The sequence below is a fragment of the Artibeus jamaicensis genome, unplaced genomic scaffold, assembly GCF_021234435.1.
Source record: "Artibeus jamaicensis isolate MK-2021 breed Jamaican fruit bat unplaced genomic scaffold, CSHL_Jam_final scaffold_1964, whole genome shotgun sequence".
In the NCBI taxonomy this organism is placed as follows: Eukaryota; Metazoa; Chordata; class Mammalia; order Chiroptera; family Phyllostomidae; genus Artibeus; species Artibeus jamaicensis.
In genome coordinates this window covers 41,688,598-41,708,260 of record NW_026522030.1, presented here as the reverse complement: position 1 = coordinate 41,708,260, position 19,663 = coordinate 41,688,598, and the positions used below count along the sequence as shown (strand labels likewise).

At 39.7% G+C, this 19,663-nt stretch overlaps 1 protein-coding gene across 2 annotated transcripts in view; it reads left to right on the top strand.

Moving 5' to 3' along the window:
• RFX3 (regulatory factor X3) overlaps positions 1-19,663 on the top strand; it is a 283,650-nt gene that overhangs the window by 250,080 nt on the left and 13,907 nt on the right. For both annotated transcript variants that reach the window (XM_053656370.1, XM_053656369.1), the window contains exon 17: positions 4,333-4,486. In XM_053656370.1, the coding sequence (XP_053512345.1) occupies positions 4,333-4,486 (154 nt within the window). The remainder of the gene's footprint in view (positions 1-4,332; positions 4,487-19,663) is intronic.

The following is a 19,663-nucleotide window of genomic DNA, read 5'->3' as shown; positions in this document are numbered from 1 at the left end:
TGCCCTTTGTCAGCCCTGAGCTGGGGATAATTGGCTTGTTATTATTAGACACTATTATGGTTATTATTTTCATTTCAAAAAGACTTGAAGGCATACAGTTCAGGGCCACAGAAGGAAAGGCATATTCAGACAGATGCATACCTCCTGCTGGTAGGCAAAGTCAATAGCTTAAAAACTTAAGAGCCTTTAAAATCTGAACTGTTTTTTACTAAGGCATAAGAACATGTTGAGTAATAAAAACTGCATTCACAAACTATCAGAGACACAGAATTGCAGAGTATTTTTAAATGTTTTGGCATTGTAATAAGAATTTGGCAGTCACTTCTACAGACTATTCATTTCTGAAGTCAGTTAATCTGACAGTATCTAAAATCCTGTGTGTCTGTTTACATGCATACAAATACAGAAATGGACTGGCAGAGAATCATGATATCAACTAGCAGTTGATGTATCACTGCAAACACCCATTTTCCCAATGGGGGCTTCTCCTTGCCTAACCTGGCTTTAAATGGCTACTGTTAGCTCCCAGCGAGGTGGTAAAAAATAATCACCATCTTTGTTGAGCAGAAGTGGAGAAGTTATATGGGCCATTTCTCAGCTTGTACATTTTGTGCATAACAGAACAAACACAGCATTACTTAGGGCCACCCTGAGGGTTACCAAATATCCCATTTTTAAGGAACAAAATTTATAGCTCTGATAGTGATTTGAAGGGGAGAAGAGGGAGCCTAGTTTGTGTACAGCTAGGCAATGCATAAACCTTCCAAAAAGTAATAGTTTTAGAATCAACTGTAAGCCCTATTCGAAATGAGATTTCACAGCCTGGTCACAGGTGTGATGTTTCTCCCTGCTTCTTAGAATAGTGTGATACATCCCCCAAATACACAAGGAGGTGGATCGAGTATCATGTGTCAGAGTAAATGTTTCAGTTTCCACACCATGCATTATAAGATAAATACAAAAGGGTGTTCCTCATCCATTATAAAATAATTAACATTTATAACTGATTTGGAAAGGAGTTGAATTCATAGTAACTTAGCAACATGAAATTCGATGAAGTCAATTTTGTGACATATCTTACAGAAGTCTGAATTGGACAATAGGTTTCCGATTAAACTGTTAATTGTGTCACTTAATACTTTGCTTGTAGAGCTAATAAAGTAGACATAGCATTAATAGTATAATTCAACTGATTCTCTTCTAAACATGTGACAGTAATTTCGCCGCATGTATGCTTATCAGTATTTTTAAAAGATAATTAGGTATTACAACTGAAGGTCAGCAGATGTTTTTCCCATTTTCCAATAGAAGTTGGTGTTAGTGAGAGCTACTAGCAACCCCTAGACCCCATCTCGTATTCCTCTTCTCTTTGCTACTGTGCTGTAACCAGTCTTGCCTTTCCTTGCTGTTCTTATAGCACATCAGACAGTTCTGCCTTGAAGCCTGCATTTGCTCTCAGTTCCTTCGAAGCTCACGTATTCAAATGCTCAGTCCATCACTTCACTCCAGTTTCTGCTTAAATATCACCTCTTGAGAAAGAATTTTCCCAATTCCCTATCTTAAAATGCCTGCCCCCATCACTCTCCAACCTCTTATCCTGATTGAAATTTTTCTTAGAATTTATCAGTACCTAACTTTATATTTTATATCTACTGGTGTTTTTATTCACTGTCTGTCCTACTAGAATGTGAGCTCTTTTGAAACCAAGTTTTTTTCTCTCTTGTTATAGAACAAGAGCTTGGCATAGAGAAACACAATAAATATCTATTGAATAAATGAATGTGAATTCTCTTGGAAAAAATAATTGACTTTGCATTTCCAAATAATATTAAGAAGCTAATCAGTATGAATATTCTCCTTAGTCATTTACATGATTTCAGGGTTATTATATTTTAAGGAAACTATAAAAGCCTACAATAACTTAAATCATTCACAATTTTACTACCCAAAAATAACCACTGGTAAAGTGTTTTCTTTTAGCGTTATATAAAATTGGGATCTAGTTGTTTACCAGTTTGTTACCTGTATCTTTCCTTAATATTTTTCATTTAACATTATATCTTAAGCATTTCTTGTCACCAAATATCTTTAGAAACATAATGTTAATGTCTTCACAATATTCCATTACACGTATATCTCATAAATTATTTAAATATTCCCTTTTACTTTATTTTTGTGCCCTGGCTGGTGTAGCTCAGTGGATTGAGCGCAGGCCTACCAACCAGACAATCACAGTTCGATTCCCAGTCAGGGCACATACCGGGGTTGCAGGCCGGTTCCCTGCAGGCCAGTTCCCAGCAGGGGGCGCACGAAAGGCAACCACACATTGATGTTTCTCTCCCTCTCTCCTTCCTTTCCCCTCTAAAGATAAATAAATAAAATCTTTAAAAATATATATTCCCTTTTACTTTATTTTTGAACATTTACATAGTTTTTGGTATGATACAATTATAAAAATACTTCAATGATAATATATAAAATTGTATATATATTCTGAAATAAATTCTGGTAGAAGAGTTTGAACTTTTTAAAGTGACTAACACTATTTTACTCTATTGTACCATCCCAGCGCTAATAAAGTATTAAACATTCCTATTTAAGGGTAGGGTTTTTTAAAAAAAAAAACTATATGGATATATTTTATTGTTAATTGAGTTCTTATTATGTATTTTTTCTTTAACTTAATATTATATTATAGGCATTTTCCATGTTATTACCTTTATGTCTACTTACCTCATTTCTTTAAACTACTGCATAAAATTCCAAATATGAACAAACCATAATTTGTTTAATCAGCATCCTACTGATGGACACTTGGTTTTTCACAGTAGTTTCCTACAAGTACAAATACTGCTGCGATTAAAACTATCCTTGCTCATTTGTATAACTTTCTAGAATTGGAATTGCTAGGTCAAAGGATTCATGCATTTTAAATTTCCACAAATATTACCAAATTTCCTTCTATAGACCTCCATGAAGTTACACTTGCAGAAACAGTACATGAGAGTTCTTTCGCCATACCCTCTGCAACCTGGATCTTTCAATTTCTTACAGTAAAATAGATTATTATCTTAATTGGAATTTCTTTTAATTTTGAATAACAATAGTCATTTAAAAAATTATATATTGAATTTATTGGGGTGACATTGATTAACAAATTACATAGCTTTCAGTTGTACAATTCTGTATCATCTGTATATTAAGAATATAGTGGCTCCCTGACTGGTGTGGCTCAGTGGACTTAAAGGTTGCCAGTTCAATTTCCAGTCAAGACATATGCCTGGATTTCGGGCTAGATCCCCAATTGGGGGTATGCAAGAGGCATCTTCTTGATGTATCTCTCACACATTGATGTGTGTGAGATTGATGTTCCTCCCTTCTCCTCTCTCTAAAAATAAATAAGTAAATAAATAAAATTTAAGAACTATGTATTTATCTTATTTAAAAAAAGAATATAATGGCTGTTTAGTTTTTCTAGGCCAAAAATCTCTAGAAAAGATCACTGAATAGAAGCAGTGCACCAATACACCCTGTATACACCCTACTCTGATTCTAAGTTGGATATATTGAAGAGGTTTGACGTGTACAGACAAGCTAATGATTGGCTCACCTCAGCAAAGCCAAAATTTTATTTTGGACTCATTTACTTTTTAAATATAATTGAGTTTATTGTTAGCATTTTCTGAATAATATTGTTTGTATTTTGGAATTTTATAAATTCAGTCTTCACATTTTCCAAACATATGCATTTCTTCATTGGTTTTATTACGCTTGCCATGGAAGATCACCTTAATATAAGTAGAAATCAGTAAGAAACTGTGATCACAATAAATTTGCCTTCCAACCAAACTTGCACGGGTCCTTGAACATCCTCACCTACATTGTACATTGCCACATCTAGGACATTGCTTGGTACGTTCTGTAACCTTTGTATGGCGCATATACATAGTTTTTCAAAAGTACACAGCAATGTCACTATCATGCAAAGGGGGTAACTACAGTGTTTACCCCTCAAGTAAATTTTCACTTTGAGCTGCTTTTTTCTTATGGTAGTGTTGAGTTATCAACCTTTCAAAAATTTATATTCAATTCTGATCCATGTGGGAGTTTAATGGAATCAGCAGACTTGACTATGCTACTACAATAGTCCTTTAACCCCCCTCTTTCAAAGAGTTGAGCCAACTGCTTTCAACCAGTGCAATTACTGCATGGTGGGTTGTGTGCCACACTACCCTTTCAGACCTCAGCTTGACTTCTTTTAAGAGGAAAAGTACCTTGAACTCAAATCCTGGTCACTAATATTGGCTGCATATGTCTTTTCTCTTGAAACAGCTCAATGGTTATTCGGGACTTAACCTTACGCAGTGCTGCTAGCTTTGGCTCCTTCCACCTGATCCGTCTACTCTACGATGAGTATATGTTCTACTTAGTAGAACATCGTGTTGCTCAGGCAACAGGAGAAACACCCATAGCAGTCATGGGCGAGGTAAGAGAAGCTGAGAGAGCTTTGACCCACAAGGTTTTTTAAAAAAGGAACCGAATTACATTTTAAACTAAATATATTATTTATTAAAGCAATGGTTCCTAACCAATAAGCTTTAGACCCTGGAGGGGCTATGGATTCATTTCAGGGGGTTCTTTAATCCCTTGGTTCATAGTATTTTCTTAATCAAAGGATTCTAAAATTATAGGTTATATCATGTGAAAGTTCATGTTCAAATACGTTATAAAGGTAGTTATGTAAAAGAAAAGTTTGAGAGTCACTGGACTAAAGAAGACAAGCTAAAAGAATGGAAAATAAGATTGATGCTTCTGATAACACTAAGGGTTGAGAATACAGAGGAAAAAATTAAGTGTGTATTTTGTAGCCTCTTTTGCTCAGTGACTAAAAATCAAAATGAAGAAGGCAGTGATGATAATGATAGCTAACATTCTGGGGGCACTGGTATGTACCTGGCACAGTTCTAAGTTCTGTAATGTAACAGCGTTTAACACTCAACAGCTCTTCGAGATGGGTGCTCCTTTACCCTATTTTACAGATGAGCATCTGAGATGCAAGGTGAAAGCTAAGACATGGAGAGATTAGATGGTTACATGACTAGCAAGAAAGGGAGCTATGGTTTGAATACTCTTGTCATTTTTTCAAAGCCATGCTCTAATTACTAAAGATGTGAAGAAAAAAACTCTCCTCTTCAGAATTCTTAGATAGTAAGCAAGGTGTCTAATTTTCAACATACATCAAAAGTTAAAACTCTGAAGTTAATATAAGCAAGAATTTGTTCATATAATTAGAGTAGATGCAAGTGCTCAAATGATTCAGCACTGGCTCATTTTGTTGTATTGAATGGGGTGCTTGAGATTTTGCTGGGATTATACCAGGTTAGGCATTATTATGAATGACCCACAGCACTAAAGAAGATGTGCATTTTTAAGCTCTGTGTATATGGTAATTTAAATAGAAAAAGTATATATGTGAGATACTTTTTTCTAGCTTAAGAAATATGATATAAAGGTACAAGTGTAAAAATGCATTAAAATACTCTAAGCACCCTGAGTGGTGTGGCTCAGTCGGTTGGGCATCACTCCACAAAGCGAAGGGTTGCCCGTTGGGGCCCCAGTCAGGGCACATGGGAGAGGCATCTGACGTTTCTCTCCCTCTCATTCTCCCTCCCTTCCCCTCTCTGTAAAAGTAAATAAGTAAAATTTTTTAAAAACTTTATAAAAATAAAAAAATAAAATGAAATACCTCGAGGACCTCTATAAGCATTCTAATATAAATAAAATACATATTAAACCTATTCAGAATATAAGTTAAAATATCCCTCTTTCTTTTTCAGAATCTCTTGTATGCTGATCTATATGTGTTTGTTTAATGTTTCTTAATGGTGATTGTGTGAGATTGAGCACCTCTTCGATTTTAATCAGGACCTCATGTGACCAAAACAATTGGGGCTTGTCTTAGACTTGACTTGCCCTTAATGCCTCTCTCCTTATACGTACCTGGTTTCAAAATGCCTGGTTGGCATGTAGATTAACTACTGAAAAAACTCTCAACCCTGAGCTGAAAACTTACGAATTAACATGCCTTTGGTATATTTAACACATTTTGCCATTCACCTCAAATGCTTCAGAACTTCGTTTATACAGTGATCAGGATCATGATAACAAGGATTCTCCTTAGCACCATGTGGCTACTTCTGATGCATGGTCTTTGCTTTCCTGGCATCTCTATGGAGCAAGGCAGGGGTCATGTGCCAGTGTGAAGGCCAAGCAGCCACCCGCTGTGCTTGTACAGGTGGTACTGGCTCACGGGAATGGAAATTAAAATGGCCTTACATAGTCAATACTGCCAACTCACTATCTAACAGGCATTCCTTTTTTTTACTATTATGAATAGTAAATATAAATATAACAAATTGTTAAATGAGGCAAAAATATGATATAAATAAAATCTAGATCAAAATGGGGAGGGATTTTGAGGAACAAGTATGAAAGACACAGGGATGAGGACTGGGGGGGATGGGAAGGAGGTGGGGAGACGGGGCAGGGGGGGCTGGGATGGGAGAAATAGACAAAAAACTGTACTTGAAAAGTAACTAAATAAAATTTTAAAAAATCTAGATCATAAAATAAGGAATAAAATACTTTATGTAAGGTCAAAGAGCTAAGCACACCTCTTGATTTCTTTGCTTACTCTGTCCCCATACCCAGTTTGTAGGAAAATCCTTTGATCTGTCTATGCTCATCCATTATTTAGCCCAAGCCAATTAAGATTAATTTTGCAGGTTTATTTCCCCATAAACATTGATATCTCAGACATGAGTTAGCCCCAGTAGACTAGTTGGCCATGGTCACGTTATCACATCTAAACTTTGATCCTTGGGAAATAAAGAAAATTCAAGAAATAGGAATGCTGTTTATTTATGTGTCTCTCACATGTATATTAAGTCTACTCTAGAAATCAGATTGAAGGGAAAGGGTTTTTCATGTTGAGGCTCCTTAGGTGACTTTCCTTTCCAAACACCAAGTGTTCTTCTGTGCAGAAGTACCTATGCACAGAATGGGGGCAACACCTAAAAATCACCACAAAAACAGTAATTGCCACTATTTATTGAGAGCTATTATACACTCAATAAGGTTAAACTCTTGATCTATTTACTAATGGCCTTTCTCTAGAAACGACACTACAGTGCTCCCTGGTGATGGTGCTGGATACCTGAATGTCAGTCTTACATTTCTTTCTCTCTGGACCCCACATCCAACCAATCACTAAGTCTGCTCTGTACCTGCCCCACGGACCAGGCAGTATCATCTTACAAAACACACAAAGCTGATTGTGTCACCCCCACTGAAATCCTTCAGTGTCTTTCTCTTCTGTTCTTTAAGAAACAAAATTCTTTCCTTGGTGCAGAAGGTCTGGCCCTGCCTTTTTGATTAAACCTCAGCCTGCCTCTTACTCCTGTTGTGTTCTCAGTGATCTTTTTTATGTTCTTATTCCTCAAGCTTTTCTCATCATTAGACCACTGTGTAAATGGTTCTTTCTACCTGGAACTAACTCTTCCTTGCCACAACCCTAACTCCTACTTCATATCTTAAACAGCAGTTGCTTAGGGAGGCCCAGTTCTATACTTTCTAATTTCTACTTTTACTGTAGAACTTACACAATAGGAATTGCATAGTTCATTGTATGATTTGTGTAATCGAAGATTTAATGCCTGGAAATAAGGGAGGACTTGGAGTCAGAAAAACTGAGTTCTACTTAGAGTTATTTCATTTTTAGCAGCATAATATTGGGCAAATCATGTTTACTTATATTGAACCCTAAGGATTATCTCTGAATATAATTTATTCATTTCTTTAACAAACACTTCTTACCTACTCCAGGCCAAACACTGTAACAATTAGGATATAATGATGAACAAGATAGATTTGTACCCTGCATTCGAGCAGCTTGAGTACAGGATACACATTTTTATTTATTAAATATTCACATAGCTACACAGCTATAAAGTCTGGTGATTGCTGTAAAAGAAAATTAGAGGGATCAAGGAATACTTAAATCACAAGGCACTTTTTCTAGCCTGAGAGCCAGGAAAGGATTCCCCCAAACACAGCTGTTTAAAGTGAAATCTACAAGACAAAGGAAGTTAACTATGTGAAGACGGTGAGAATGTGGGGGTGAGGGCTGAAGACCCCTGTAGGTACAGGGAAGTGTGTGCAAGGGTCCTGCCTAAAATGGACAGGAGCATGGCCAGGGTGGCATTTTCATGAGAAATCTGAGGTTCAAGCACCAGAGAAACCAAAGGTACAACATCAAAATCGGCGCACAAAAGGTAGCATTGGATCAGGATGGAAAACCAAAAAGTTAGGTGCCAGGTACTCTTCTGACTGCTTTACATACATTTAGCATAGCAACTCACAACAGTAGTATGAGCAAGTATTATTAGTAAGTTATTTTACAGATGATGAAATGAGCCATAGAGCCATCAAGTAACTTGCCCGAAGTCACACAGCTTCTAAGTTATGAAATCAGGTTAAGAAATCAAGCAGTTTGATACTAGAGTCATCCTTGCTTTTAATTACTGTGTTTATTATCTGCTACAGGATGGGGTGGAAATGAACAAGAACAGTTCAGAAATCAGTGTGGGGAAACCTAGAAAATAGAAGCTTTTGCTTTAATGGGTGCTTTATTTGAGGTGTCAGACAGCTAAATAGATTCAGAAGCAAAGGAAAAGGCTTTCCCTTTAATGTAACTTAAGGACAATTAATGTATTGTTTCATTACTATGAATAAATGAGTTTTAAAATGAACATTATTTCCATTAGTTGAACAGGCCAGAGAGACCACTACATGTTTTACATACAAATACAGCACACAGTCGTACACTATATTACTTTTGTGCTTGTTACCGAACAAGAGGTCCAAGGGAGGGGCAATACAATATTTGGTTCACCTAGGGATGCCCAAAACTGCTATACAACAGGGGCCCCTCCCAAGGACAAAATACTAATATCTATTGGGCTCTTCTGTCCGCCGCCAATTGGAAAGACATCTCTCAATGCCAGAGATTTGTGAAAAGGAAACAAAATGTTTATTTAATGCTATTCAGGCCTAACGCCACCACTAAAATATCAAAGTCCTTTAGGGTATACACCTACACCCACACAGCGCTCCCTTCTCCCACTGTCCCAACTCTGAGTACCGTAAATCAGGAAAAGAGCACACGTCTGTGTTGCAGGCCACTGGCACTGTCAGCTGTGTCACCGTGCAGGCAGGATCTCTCTCTAGTTAATCCAAAGTACTGTGGTACCCTCTCATGGTCCACTGGCAAGAGTTCTTTGTACCCAGTTGCAGTCAAAGTCTCTCTTGCTTTCCAGGCCACTCGGCCAAAGGGAGCACCCCAAAGCCACGTGGGCCTCTTCTACCAAAGCTGCAGGAGTTTGTACTCCACCAAAAGCATGTGGCTTTCTTCTTCACCTGGCTGCAGGGATCTCCATTCTGGCAAAGCTGCGTGGTTTTCCCTTTCACCTGGGCAGTTATCCCCTCATGTCCCGGAGCCAGTCTTTTCCAAGCTCCCACACACACCGGCACTTCACTCAGGAGTGCAGCCCCTCGTTACCATCCTCAGTCCCAGCCACTCCCTTCTCCCTGGCTCCAAACTTGGCCACAGCTATTTAACATATCTATGAAACCAGTTAAAGGTTATAGATATGTTAAATAATCATTCCAGAGGTTAGCTGCAAAACTATTGCTATGCAAAACAGCTCTCAATGGCCCTTGTTGTATTGGTCCCTTCCCCCTGGGTGGGGGGGAATGAGGACATCTTATATGTCTCTCCAATATTCCTATACACCTTGAATTCTGCACACCATTCCAAATCCTTTCTTGGCCCCCCCCCCCCAGAGCTGCACCCTGTATCATGTTCACTGTAACATTTCAGTTTCGAAGTGAAGACGACTGGGTACAGGAGCCCCAAATGAGACAGCGTCCCAGCTCCGAGTCTTGACGTTCCATGTCAGGATGCTACTATGTTAATACTGACTAGTAAGTTACTTAAAGCATTTGCCATTCCAGAGTTTCATTGGTATTAGTTTTACCCAGATTATTAAAAGGAAAAATATTATATTTACTGCTAAAATTTATGTATTTTTTGAATTATTTAAATATTACAAATGTGTCCCCATGTCCTGTGATGGCGATAAAATGTTCAGAGTAGGAACAAAATAAAATAAACAAGTTGCATCTCTTTATACACCTGTTAAAAATATAATAATAATAATAATAATAATAAGGCTTTCTATGCTGCTCTTGTTACCGAACAAGAGGAGGTCCGAGGGAGGGGCAGTACAATATTTGGCCCACCTAGGGATGCCCAAAACTGCTGTACAACAGGGGCCCCTCCCAAAAACCAAAATACTAAAATCTACTGGGCCCTTCTGTCCGCCGCCAATTGGAAACACATCTCTTAATGCCAGAGATTTGTGAAAAGGAAACAAAATATTTATTTAATGCTATTCAGGCCTAATGCCACCACTAAAATATCAAAGTCCTTTAGGTTGTACACCTACACCCACACAGCGCTCCCTTCTCCCACTGTCCCAACTCCGGGTACCGTAAAACAGGAAAAGAGCACACGTCTGTGTTGCAGGTCGCTGGCACCGTCAGCTGTAGCACTGTGCAGGATCTCGAGTTAATCCAAAGTACTGTGGTACCCTCTCATGGTCCACTGGCAAGAGTCCTTTGTACCCAGTTCCAGTCAAAGTCTCTGCTGCTTTTCAGGCCCCGCAGCCAAAGGGGGCACCCCAAAGCCGCGTGGGCCTCTTCTACCAAAGCTGCAGGAGTCCGCACTCCACCAAAAGCATGTGGCTGTCTTCTTCACCTGGCTGCAGGGATCTCCATTCTGGCAAAGCTGCGTGGTTCTTCCCTTTCACCTGGGAAAGAGGGGGTCCACACCCTGCCAATACCGCGTGGCTCCCTCTTTCACCTCACCAACAGGGGGTCCTCACTCTGCTGAAACCGCGTGGCTCTCTCCCCATCTGGCCAAGCGGGGACCCTTCATGTCTCGGAGCCAGTCTTTTCCAAGCTCCCACACAGCGGCCCTTCCACTCAGGGGCGCAGCCCTTAGTTACATCCTGAGTCCAAGCCCTCCTCACTCAGGAGAGCAGCCTCTCAGTTCCCATCTTGAGTCCTCCTAGTTCCATCCTCAGTCCCTGCTAGTTCCATCTTGAGTTCCCAAGCTCCTACCTTCTCCCCGGCTCCAAACTTTGCCACTGCTATTTAACATATCTATGAAACCAGTTAAAGGTTATAGATATGTTAAATAACCATTCCTCCGGAGGTTAGCTCCAAAACTGTTGCTATGCAAAATAGCTCTCAATGGCCTGGCTCCATTCTTTCTTCCCCCTGTGGGGGGGGGGGGGGGTGGTGAGGACATCTTATATGTCTCTCCAATATTCCTATACACTTTGAATTCTGGACACTTTTCTAAATCTTTTTGGGGGGCCCCCCTGTCTGCACCCTGTATCACTCTGACAAGAAAAATTGAGTAGAAAAATATTCTTTTTACTTGAATTTTATGACTAGAATCTGTTTGGAAGTTTATGGAATGTATGCTTTATTTTTTTAAAAATATTCATAGTCTATTAATATATTTACCAAATCTATAAATTTTGAATGCTTCATAAAAGGATTCTCTGATAAACATTTTTGTGTTTAATTTATTTTATTTAAGTTCTCTTTATCAAAATAAATTATGCTTATTTAATATTATATCTAAGCCACCTATATAACCGACTTTGTGAAATAAAAGTAGAAACCAAAATATGGTTTTAATTATGAATATAAGTATAAAAAGATAATATTTTTAAGGAAAAACTTGAAGAATTTGTAAGGATTTGCCATTAAACAATAAATGGCATGGATTCATCCACATTGAGATACTTGGAGTAGAAGGGAAAAATCTTCAAAACCTAAAAACTGAAGAACAGGGTTATGAAGAGCAACAATTCAAGGACTTCTTGGTTTGACCTAATGGTGGTATTAAGTCAGTCTTTTAGGATAAAATTTGAGTGAAAAGGTCCAATTTAATAGACATACAATCGTGGTAAATAAGCATGGATGCTTAGTAGTAAAACCAAATTAGTGAAAATTAATTTCAGTGAACATTATTCTAGTGTAGCTAGGAAATAGATAGTGTACCTGTGGAATAGTAGACTTGTTACAGAATATTTTAAAAGGAATGAATCATATTTTAATTAAGGATTGACCTGTTTCAGTCACTGGACTAGGCGTTTTACATTCTCATCTGATATTCACCATAACCTTGCAAGAGATGTACTAGTGTCCCTACTTCACCCATGAGGAAAACAGTTGGAAAGCTGCCCAGAATCAGAACTGTCAAGTGCTACAGCTAAGTCCAGGAAGTAGGACTCACTATAGATAGTCAAACGGGCTCAATCAACACTTTAATTTTTTACCATATGAACTTCTTGGGGACAGTTTCAGAACAGGGACTAATTTTTATCTTTACAGTATAGCTTCCCCCAAAACACACACACCCAAACACAAACCAGATGCTCAGCATGTGAGCTGTCATTATTTTGTTCCAGGTTTCTTTTCACTACTTGACACGATGCATCTTGGTAGCTCTTACTCCCTTCCCCTTTCTACTTTTTTGTTAGCAAACATTCAAAACATTGCTAGTTATAAAGGTTCTCTTGTTAAAAAGGAAACACATTTTCACACCCTAGCCTCCATTGTCTCTAGTTAATAATTTGCAAAAAAAATAAAGGTGGTATAATAAAAATTAAGAAGTATTTGTGTGATGTAATAAACTAATGCCATGGTTTCCTGTTGAAAGTGGCTTTAAGGGGGAGGCTATCTTAGTTTAGGAGCACCAAGGCTTTTTATTTTCAACCCAGCTTTATTTACATAAGAGATACACTGACATTTGCAGGGCCTAGGGTACCTTATGTCTAAATATTTTAAAAGTTATGAATCAAACTATAAGTGAAGTCTATTCTGTCCACCTAAGCTGATAAGTATATCTTAAGAACAACTTGGGAAGGCTGGGTTTAAATTTCACATTCTCAGGATCCTCCTAGATCCATTCCACAAAATAGTGACATGGACAGAGCCTGCCCCTGGCCCTGCCTCTGGCCTCTGGACCACTTATCTTCTCTTCATGTGTTGCTCCACAGCCTGTAGAATGAATAGCTTTCTGCTCATGCTTGTGGACTCCTCAGCCCAATGTTCAGATTTTGTCCACCCTTTGCAAACAGCTGCCCCTCTTTGGCTATTCCTTCTTTCTTGGAAGGGTAGACTTCGAGAAGAGACTTACATAGTAAGGAGCTCAGGGTTATTAGGCAGGGAATTCTAGGGTCAAAGATAACAGGATTATGGTCTAGGGAGTAGGAGGGAAACCCAGGCTCCAGGAGGGCACATCCTCTTGGCCCTGTCGATTCCTTGCACTATAAGGAGGGCACAGCCACAGGAAAGCCAGAGCAGGACTGTATGTAGTGTGGAGCTCAGGACAGAGGACTTACTGTTTTGACCAAGTGTTTTGTTTCTGAGACTGCTTCTCTCCTCCAAAGGCCTATATTCTTCACAACCTGCATGTTCTCTCATGAGGGCTCTTAGAGATTTGAAATGATATAAAGGTACATCCACTGCTCTGTTCTGAGGGGGCAGAGAGGTATAAAAACAAAGCCTCAACAGTTGGAATCATGATGAAATTATGCTACCTCTGAACACAGTGGCCAAAAGCACTTGTCAGGATAGCCAGCTCTCCTGAAGGGCGGGATTAACAGCGGTCATAGGGCAGAATTCTTTTCTGTGTGAAGCGAACTGGCAGAAATCATGGCCTTCTTAGCAGTCAATAAAACTATTTGGAAATACATAGAAAGGTACACTTACAGGAAAGAGGTAGCCAAGAAACACAAGACTTTACCAAATGGAACATTAACATTCCTTGAAAATTTTTATAAGATTGAAAATTGATTTAAAGTCTGCAACTGTTTTTTCTTCGTTGTGAAACACTGTACCAAAGCTACTGTAAAATACTTTAATTAATTTGGCTCTGTTTGGAAGACTTGAAGAAAATAACAATACTCTGAAATCCCTTGCAATTGAAATTTCAAGCTGTTTCTCTCCACCATCAAAAACATCCAAAATAGTTGCAGTACCCAATCCTTTTGTCATTGGTTCTACTAACTTTGGTTAATAGAACTGAAATTATAGGAGAATGCTCAGATATGTAAGATTTGTAGAATTTAGAACATTACAAAGTTAAGCTAATGTTCAGAGATTAGAATTGGGTGAGGAAGTGTCAAGTCTACACGTGAGCCATCTGCTGCTCCAGGGAAAGCTTTGAAGGGCCTACTCCTTCACTGACTTCTCAGAAGAGCAGAGAAGGCAGCAGCTGCTTAGGCTGGGGTTTACATGATGATAGTCATCTAAGCTTGTCATCTTTTTCTGGTTGTGTGATCACCTCAGTTCCATCAAGCATGCATGTGTGTGCATGTGCACACACCCCGTTCATGCCATAAATGGCTTGGTCAACATGAATAAACTGACTTCAACTTGAGCCCTAGACTGAGTTTATAATGTCCATAGCCTTAAGTCAGATCCCAAGGAACATTTTCATTCTCAGGCAGAGAACTCCTTATGGCCTTATAGTTGAATGGAATTGTAGGACTTTAAAAACTATCTGACCGTTAAGTTTTGAATACAGTAGACCCTGTGTATTTCATGTATCAGGAGAACCCAGGCTCAAAGGATCACTTGTTGGTAGAGCTGTGGTTCAAACCCAGGTCAGGCTGGCTCTACACCCTAGTGTTCCTCCCGTATATGTTCCACACCCAGATTTAAATTTAATTTATATTTCCCATTTAATACCTTTGGAACCTGGGCGAGTCAGATACACACACACACACACACACACACACACACACACACACACCATGTATATCTGTATATATATGAGTGTTAATTTTCTCATCAACAAAATAAGCATACGGATCATTGCTTCACACAGCTATTTTGAGGATTAAATTTAGTACGTAGGTAGGTAGATAGGTATAGGTAAGTAGATGGGGGTGGATAGGCAGATAAGCACATAGTGGGGACAAAATCTCTGATTTAGTTAGCTTCGTTTCCTTTCCCTTTTCCATAAGTCTATAAATATCTGAAGCTGTGAGTATTACTCAGGAAGGACTGTATTTGATTGCCTTAGACTCCAGATTAGATTTCTAAATATTGCTTCTGCACTGACAGTGCAAGTAATAATGTGTACAACAAAACCATCACTTTTTATACTGCAAAGATAAGTTTAGAACTTGAAGTTAATAAAACAGTAACACAGAGGCATGGGAAGGCTTCAATAATACTGCATTGCAAGCGGAAAAACAGCCTGTAGACAGTTTGTGAATGTTGAGTCCAGTGCTTCATGGAATTACAGAGAATCCAACAGCATTGTTTGGGAGTTGGCCCAAGTGGTAATCAGAGGTGATAATCCAGTGCTTTGTAGAGCACAGCCAACACAATACAATAAGAAAATAAGTCAATTAGAAAAGAAGGTGGCAACACGAGAAAGAAGCATAAACATAACTAGCTCTAACTTGTAATAAATCTTAACTAGATGGAATGAATACTTGTGAAATGGGGAGAAAGGGTTACATACAGGGGTGGGCAAAAGTAGGCCCACAGTTGTGCATCTGTGAAACAGTGTATTCCCATATTCTGATTTATTAATTATTGCACTCTTTTCCACACAAACAACTGTAAACCTACTTCTGCCCACCACCTATGTAATTATAATAAGTAATTATATAGTATATAAATAAAATTTATGCAAGTTAGATTAAGGTAAAAGTAAGTCCTAGAGAGACATCTTAGTCCAACCATGAGGTAGAAACCACTTCAGCAATGTGATAGCCTTCTGTTATTAGTGCCAGTGACAGCTTAACAATCTTCTTTCCAGAGCAAATGATTCATGGGCAAACACTGGAAAAAATGTACAGATGTACATGTGCATACATGTTTCCCTATGTACACATTTACAGGTACCACTGTTGGCAGAGCTGGTCTCCAGCATCAGACTAGAGTGTGACTTTGTTCTGAATCTAGGTAAAGCCATTCCTAAAGAGTAGCTGAAGCCCACACACTAGTCTTTTCTAGTTCAGACTTTCAGCTGTGCAGCCTGTCGGCTGTTGACCTTGGTCCCAGGTCCGCAGGGAAGCCTAAGCTCACACAGTGAAGTTTGCTTTGTGGATTCTGCTGCATGTGCCGCCTGTGGTCATTTTGTTCAGCTACTGGCCGAGCACATTGGCTTCTGGTTGCTGGCCTCTGTGGAGCCTGAACCCTTATAGAACATTGAGTAGTGCCACTGAACTTTTGCTGAGCTTTCTGAGGCCTTGAGCTGCTTGTGGTTCAACAAACTTGTGGTTTGTTGGAATGGGTTGAACCCATAAAACTGTCCAAAGACTGGGTTGTATCCTGTTCCATTGTGTATAATTTTAACATTAGAGTTACTCCATGGGCTTCTGTTAAGATGTGACACTTTGGGACTTTTTGGTCCCACTACAAAAAGCTATTTGAGGAAATCGAATAGCTTTTGATTTCCTCAAATTTGTTTTTTACTCTTTTGTCTAGAACGACTTCCCTACGTATAAGAACTTTTACCTCTGGAAGCTTAGTCAACTGTGACTAAGTCAACTGTGGCTGTGACTATAATGGGTTACAGATGAAATTAAAGTTACTGATCAGTGGACCTTGAAGTGAAGAGATTTTCCTAGATTATCTGGATGGGCTCACTGTGATCACAAGGGTCTTCAGTCGTGCAAGAGAAAGGCATAAGGGAAGTGTCAAAGTGGTGTAGCAGGAGAAAGGCCCGAGCTGACATTTCTGGCCCTGAAGGGGCCACACCAAGGACTGTGGGCAGCCTCCTCAAACTGGACAAGGAAAAAAAGAAATTTTACCTTAGAATCTTCAGAAAGGAATGCAACACCTTGACGTTGGCTTAGTGAGACCCATTTTTAGAATTCTAACATTCAGAATTTTTAAATAGTATGTTTATATTATTTTTAACCACTAAATTTGTGGTAATTTGTTACAGCAGCAATAGGAAACAAAACTAAAGTAAGAAAGTGATATTGCTCTGACTGAAGTCATTTATTACTTGTGGGTCGTAGGCTCTTCTCCAGTATTTTTTCTTACTTCCTTCTCTTCTCAACATACATTTCACCATCATTTGTCCCTTGATAACTCCACCCTGAAGAGCTTTCTCACCTGTAACTACTCCCCCTTTGCTCTAACCAGTGAAGAATGTATACCGTTGGGCTACCTCCTCACAACCTCACCTACTATCCAAATTTGAACGTGCCTCCCCCTAGGGAGGCTTGCCCCATCTGAGTTACTATGACACATGTGACCTTTTTCCTGATCTCTTTTCTTTTCAACCTTCAGTGCAATCTCTTCTTTCATCCTAAACTTCTTCACTGTTCGCTCACTAATTCACACAATTAAACACCAACCATGATTGTTGGGGCATCTTTGCCTGCAAAGTCCCCCTATCCACCAGGGATGAAAATGAAGCTACCAAGACATGATCTGCTTGGGGAAGAGAGGTGGTCAGTCTCTCAGAGGAGAAAGGCCAAGAGCCCCTTCCTCAACAGCTTTTATTGGGTTGTAATACACAAGAATACAGGTGGCAAGGATCAAACAGTAGATAACATTTCAGAGAAATCTGAAGGCTTAGTCAGAGTCAGTGTCTGTCAGGTAAGGAGGATGCAAAAACTTTGGGAGAGATACTCATTTCCTGCTTGGACCCTTATCATATGAATGAAAGCACTCTTAGCAAAGCAGGCTTCACAGGACTTTGTGAATTCTTTCTTATGCCCAATCACCCCGGATCCTGCTATAGCCGGCAAGGGGCTTCACCACCTCCCCCATCACAGGTTTTCAGGCTTAAGTGGATTAGAGCCAGGAAGCACTTCTCCAAGATGAAAATGGGGACTCAGACTGTGTCAGAATAGCCAGGGGGTGAGGGTCCATCACTCCCTCTTTGCTGCAGCCCCCCAAGTCCTTCCTTGAGGACCTCTCAAGTGATCGTGTCTGGCTTAGGTTGTCCCCACTCTGAGTGGTCTTACCCATCTCTGACCAACCAACCAAGCGTTGGGGGCAGGGGATGAAGCAGAAGCAGCTTTGCTGCCAGAGACAAGCTTTGTCTCCTTAGTGGCTCGCAGTCCAGAGGTCGCTCACTCAGCCTTAGCCATGGGGGGCAGTTACAACTCCTGAAACCAGGCAGAGCAGTTCCCAACACATGATCCGTTACTGTCTATATGTGCAGGCCTCTATTGAAAAAAAGAAAGATTAGTCTTCCAAATGGCTTCCCATCTTTAAGAGTCGACCCATTTCCTTTTCTTGTGACCTTCCTCAGCCGTTGCCCATGAGTTCCACTAGCTCTTAAAGCCTCCAGTTCCATATCCTTCCTGTCACCAAAGTCTTTACATCTTAAAGGCAAAATCTTCCATTCCTGTCACTGTTTGTGAACTGTAACAAATCTCTTAGGGTTTATAAACTCTTCTCCTAGTCAGGGGTCGGCCCATCAGCTGTTTTGTAAATAAAATTTGTTGGAGCCCAGCCCCACACATTCATTTACTTATTGCCTGTGGGGATTTTGGCACTTAGGTGGTGGTTGAATAATTGTACCAGGACCATAGAGACTAAAATACTTACTGTCTGCCCCTTTACTGAAAAAAAGTTTGCTAACCCCTGCTCATGACAATATGTTTTGAGAGAGAGAGGGAGAGATTGTATCTGTACCTGTAAATCTACAAATTGGGATATACTAACAGGTGTTCTAGTAAAATGTAGTTGCTACAGGGAACGTTTACCTGGCCACCTGAGATGATGTGGCTATGATTACTCGCTAATCTTTTTGTCCTAAACTCTTCCACAGGAAAAGTGCCCCCCTGAGTAAGGTTTTCACACCAGTCCCTGAACTCTCCCACTTTTCCCCTCGTCTGTACTCAGTCTCCATGTGTGGACCTCCTGTGAACCCTCTCCTGTTGCCGTCAGGGCTCCGTAAATCTGTCTGCACTGTTTCACTTTCCAAGTGTTGTAGCACGAGGCTCACCTCCCTCGCCATACAGAGTTCCTGCTGCTGGATCTCATGTACCGTGGTCTCGCAGTGCACCCTCAGGCTGCATTTGCCCTTTCTGAGCTCGACTCTCTCATGGTGCCTGTGCTTAAAAACAGGTATTAGGCCTCACAGTCCTATAATGAACCTTCTCAGCTGCTCAGCCACAGGTCAGAGTCACTATCAGGATGTCTCCCAACTATTCTGTCTGTAGTTGCATTGGCTGTGCTGACCAGGTGCCCATTTATACCTCATGGCCATTACTAGTCTTATCATGAGTTTATGGTCTAGTCTCTCACTGGCTGACTTGACCGTCTCATTTTTAATCTGCTGTTATCTAGAAGGGTGCTCAGTGTTCTGACCCCTTGTCAGGACGTGGAGGAAATGGTTTCTAGGATAGCATCTTTTTCCCTGAAAACAATAGATATGCTTTCTCTGTGTTCCATTCTATTTCCACTTTTATAGCATTCCCTATTTTTCTGTCTAGCTGACAGAATTTTAATTCCTACATACATCAAAGGCCAT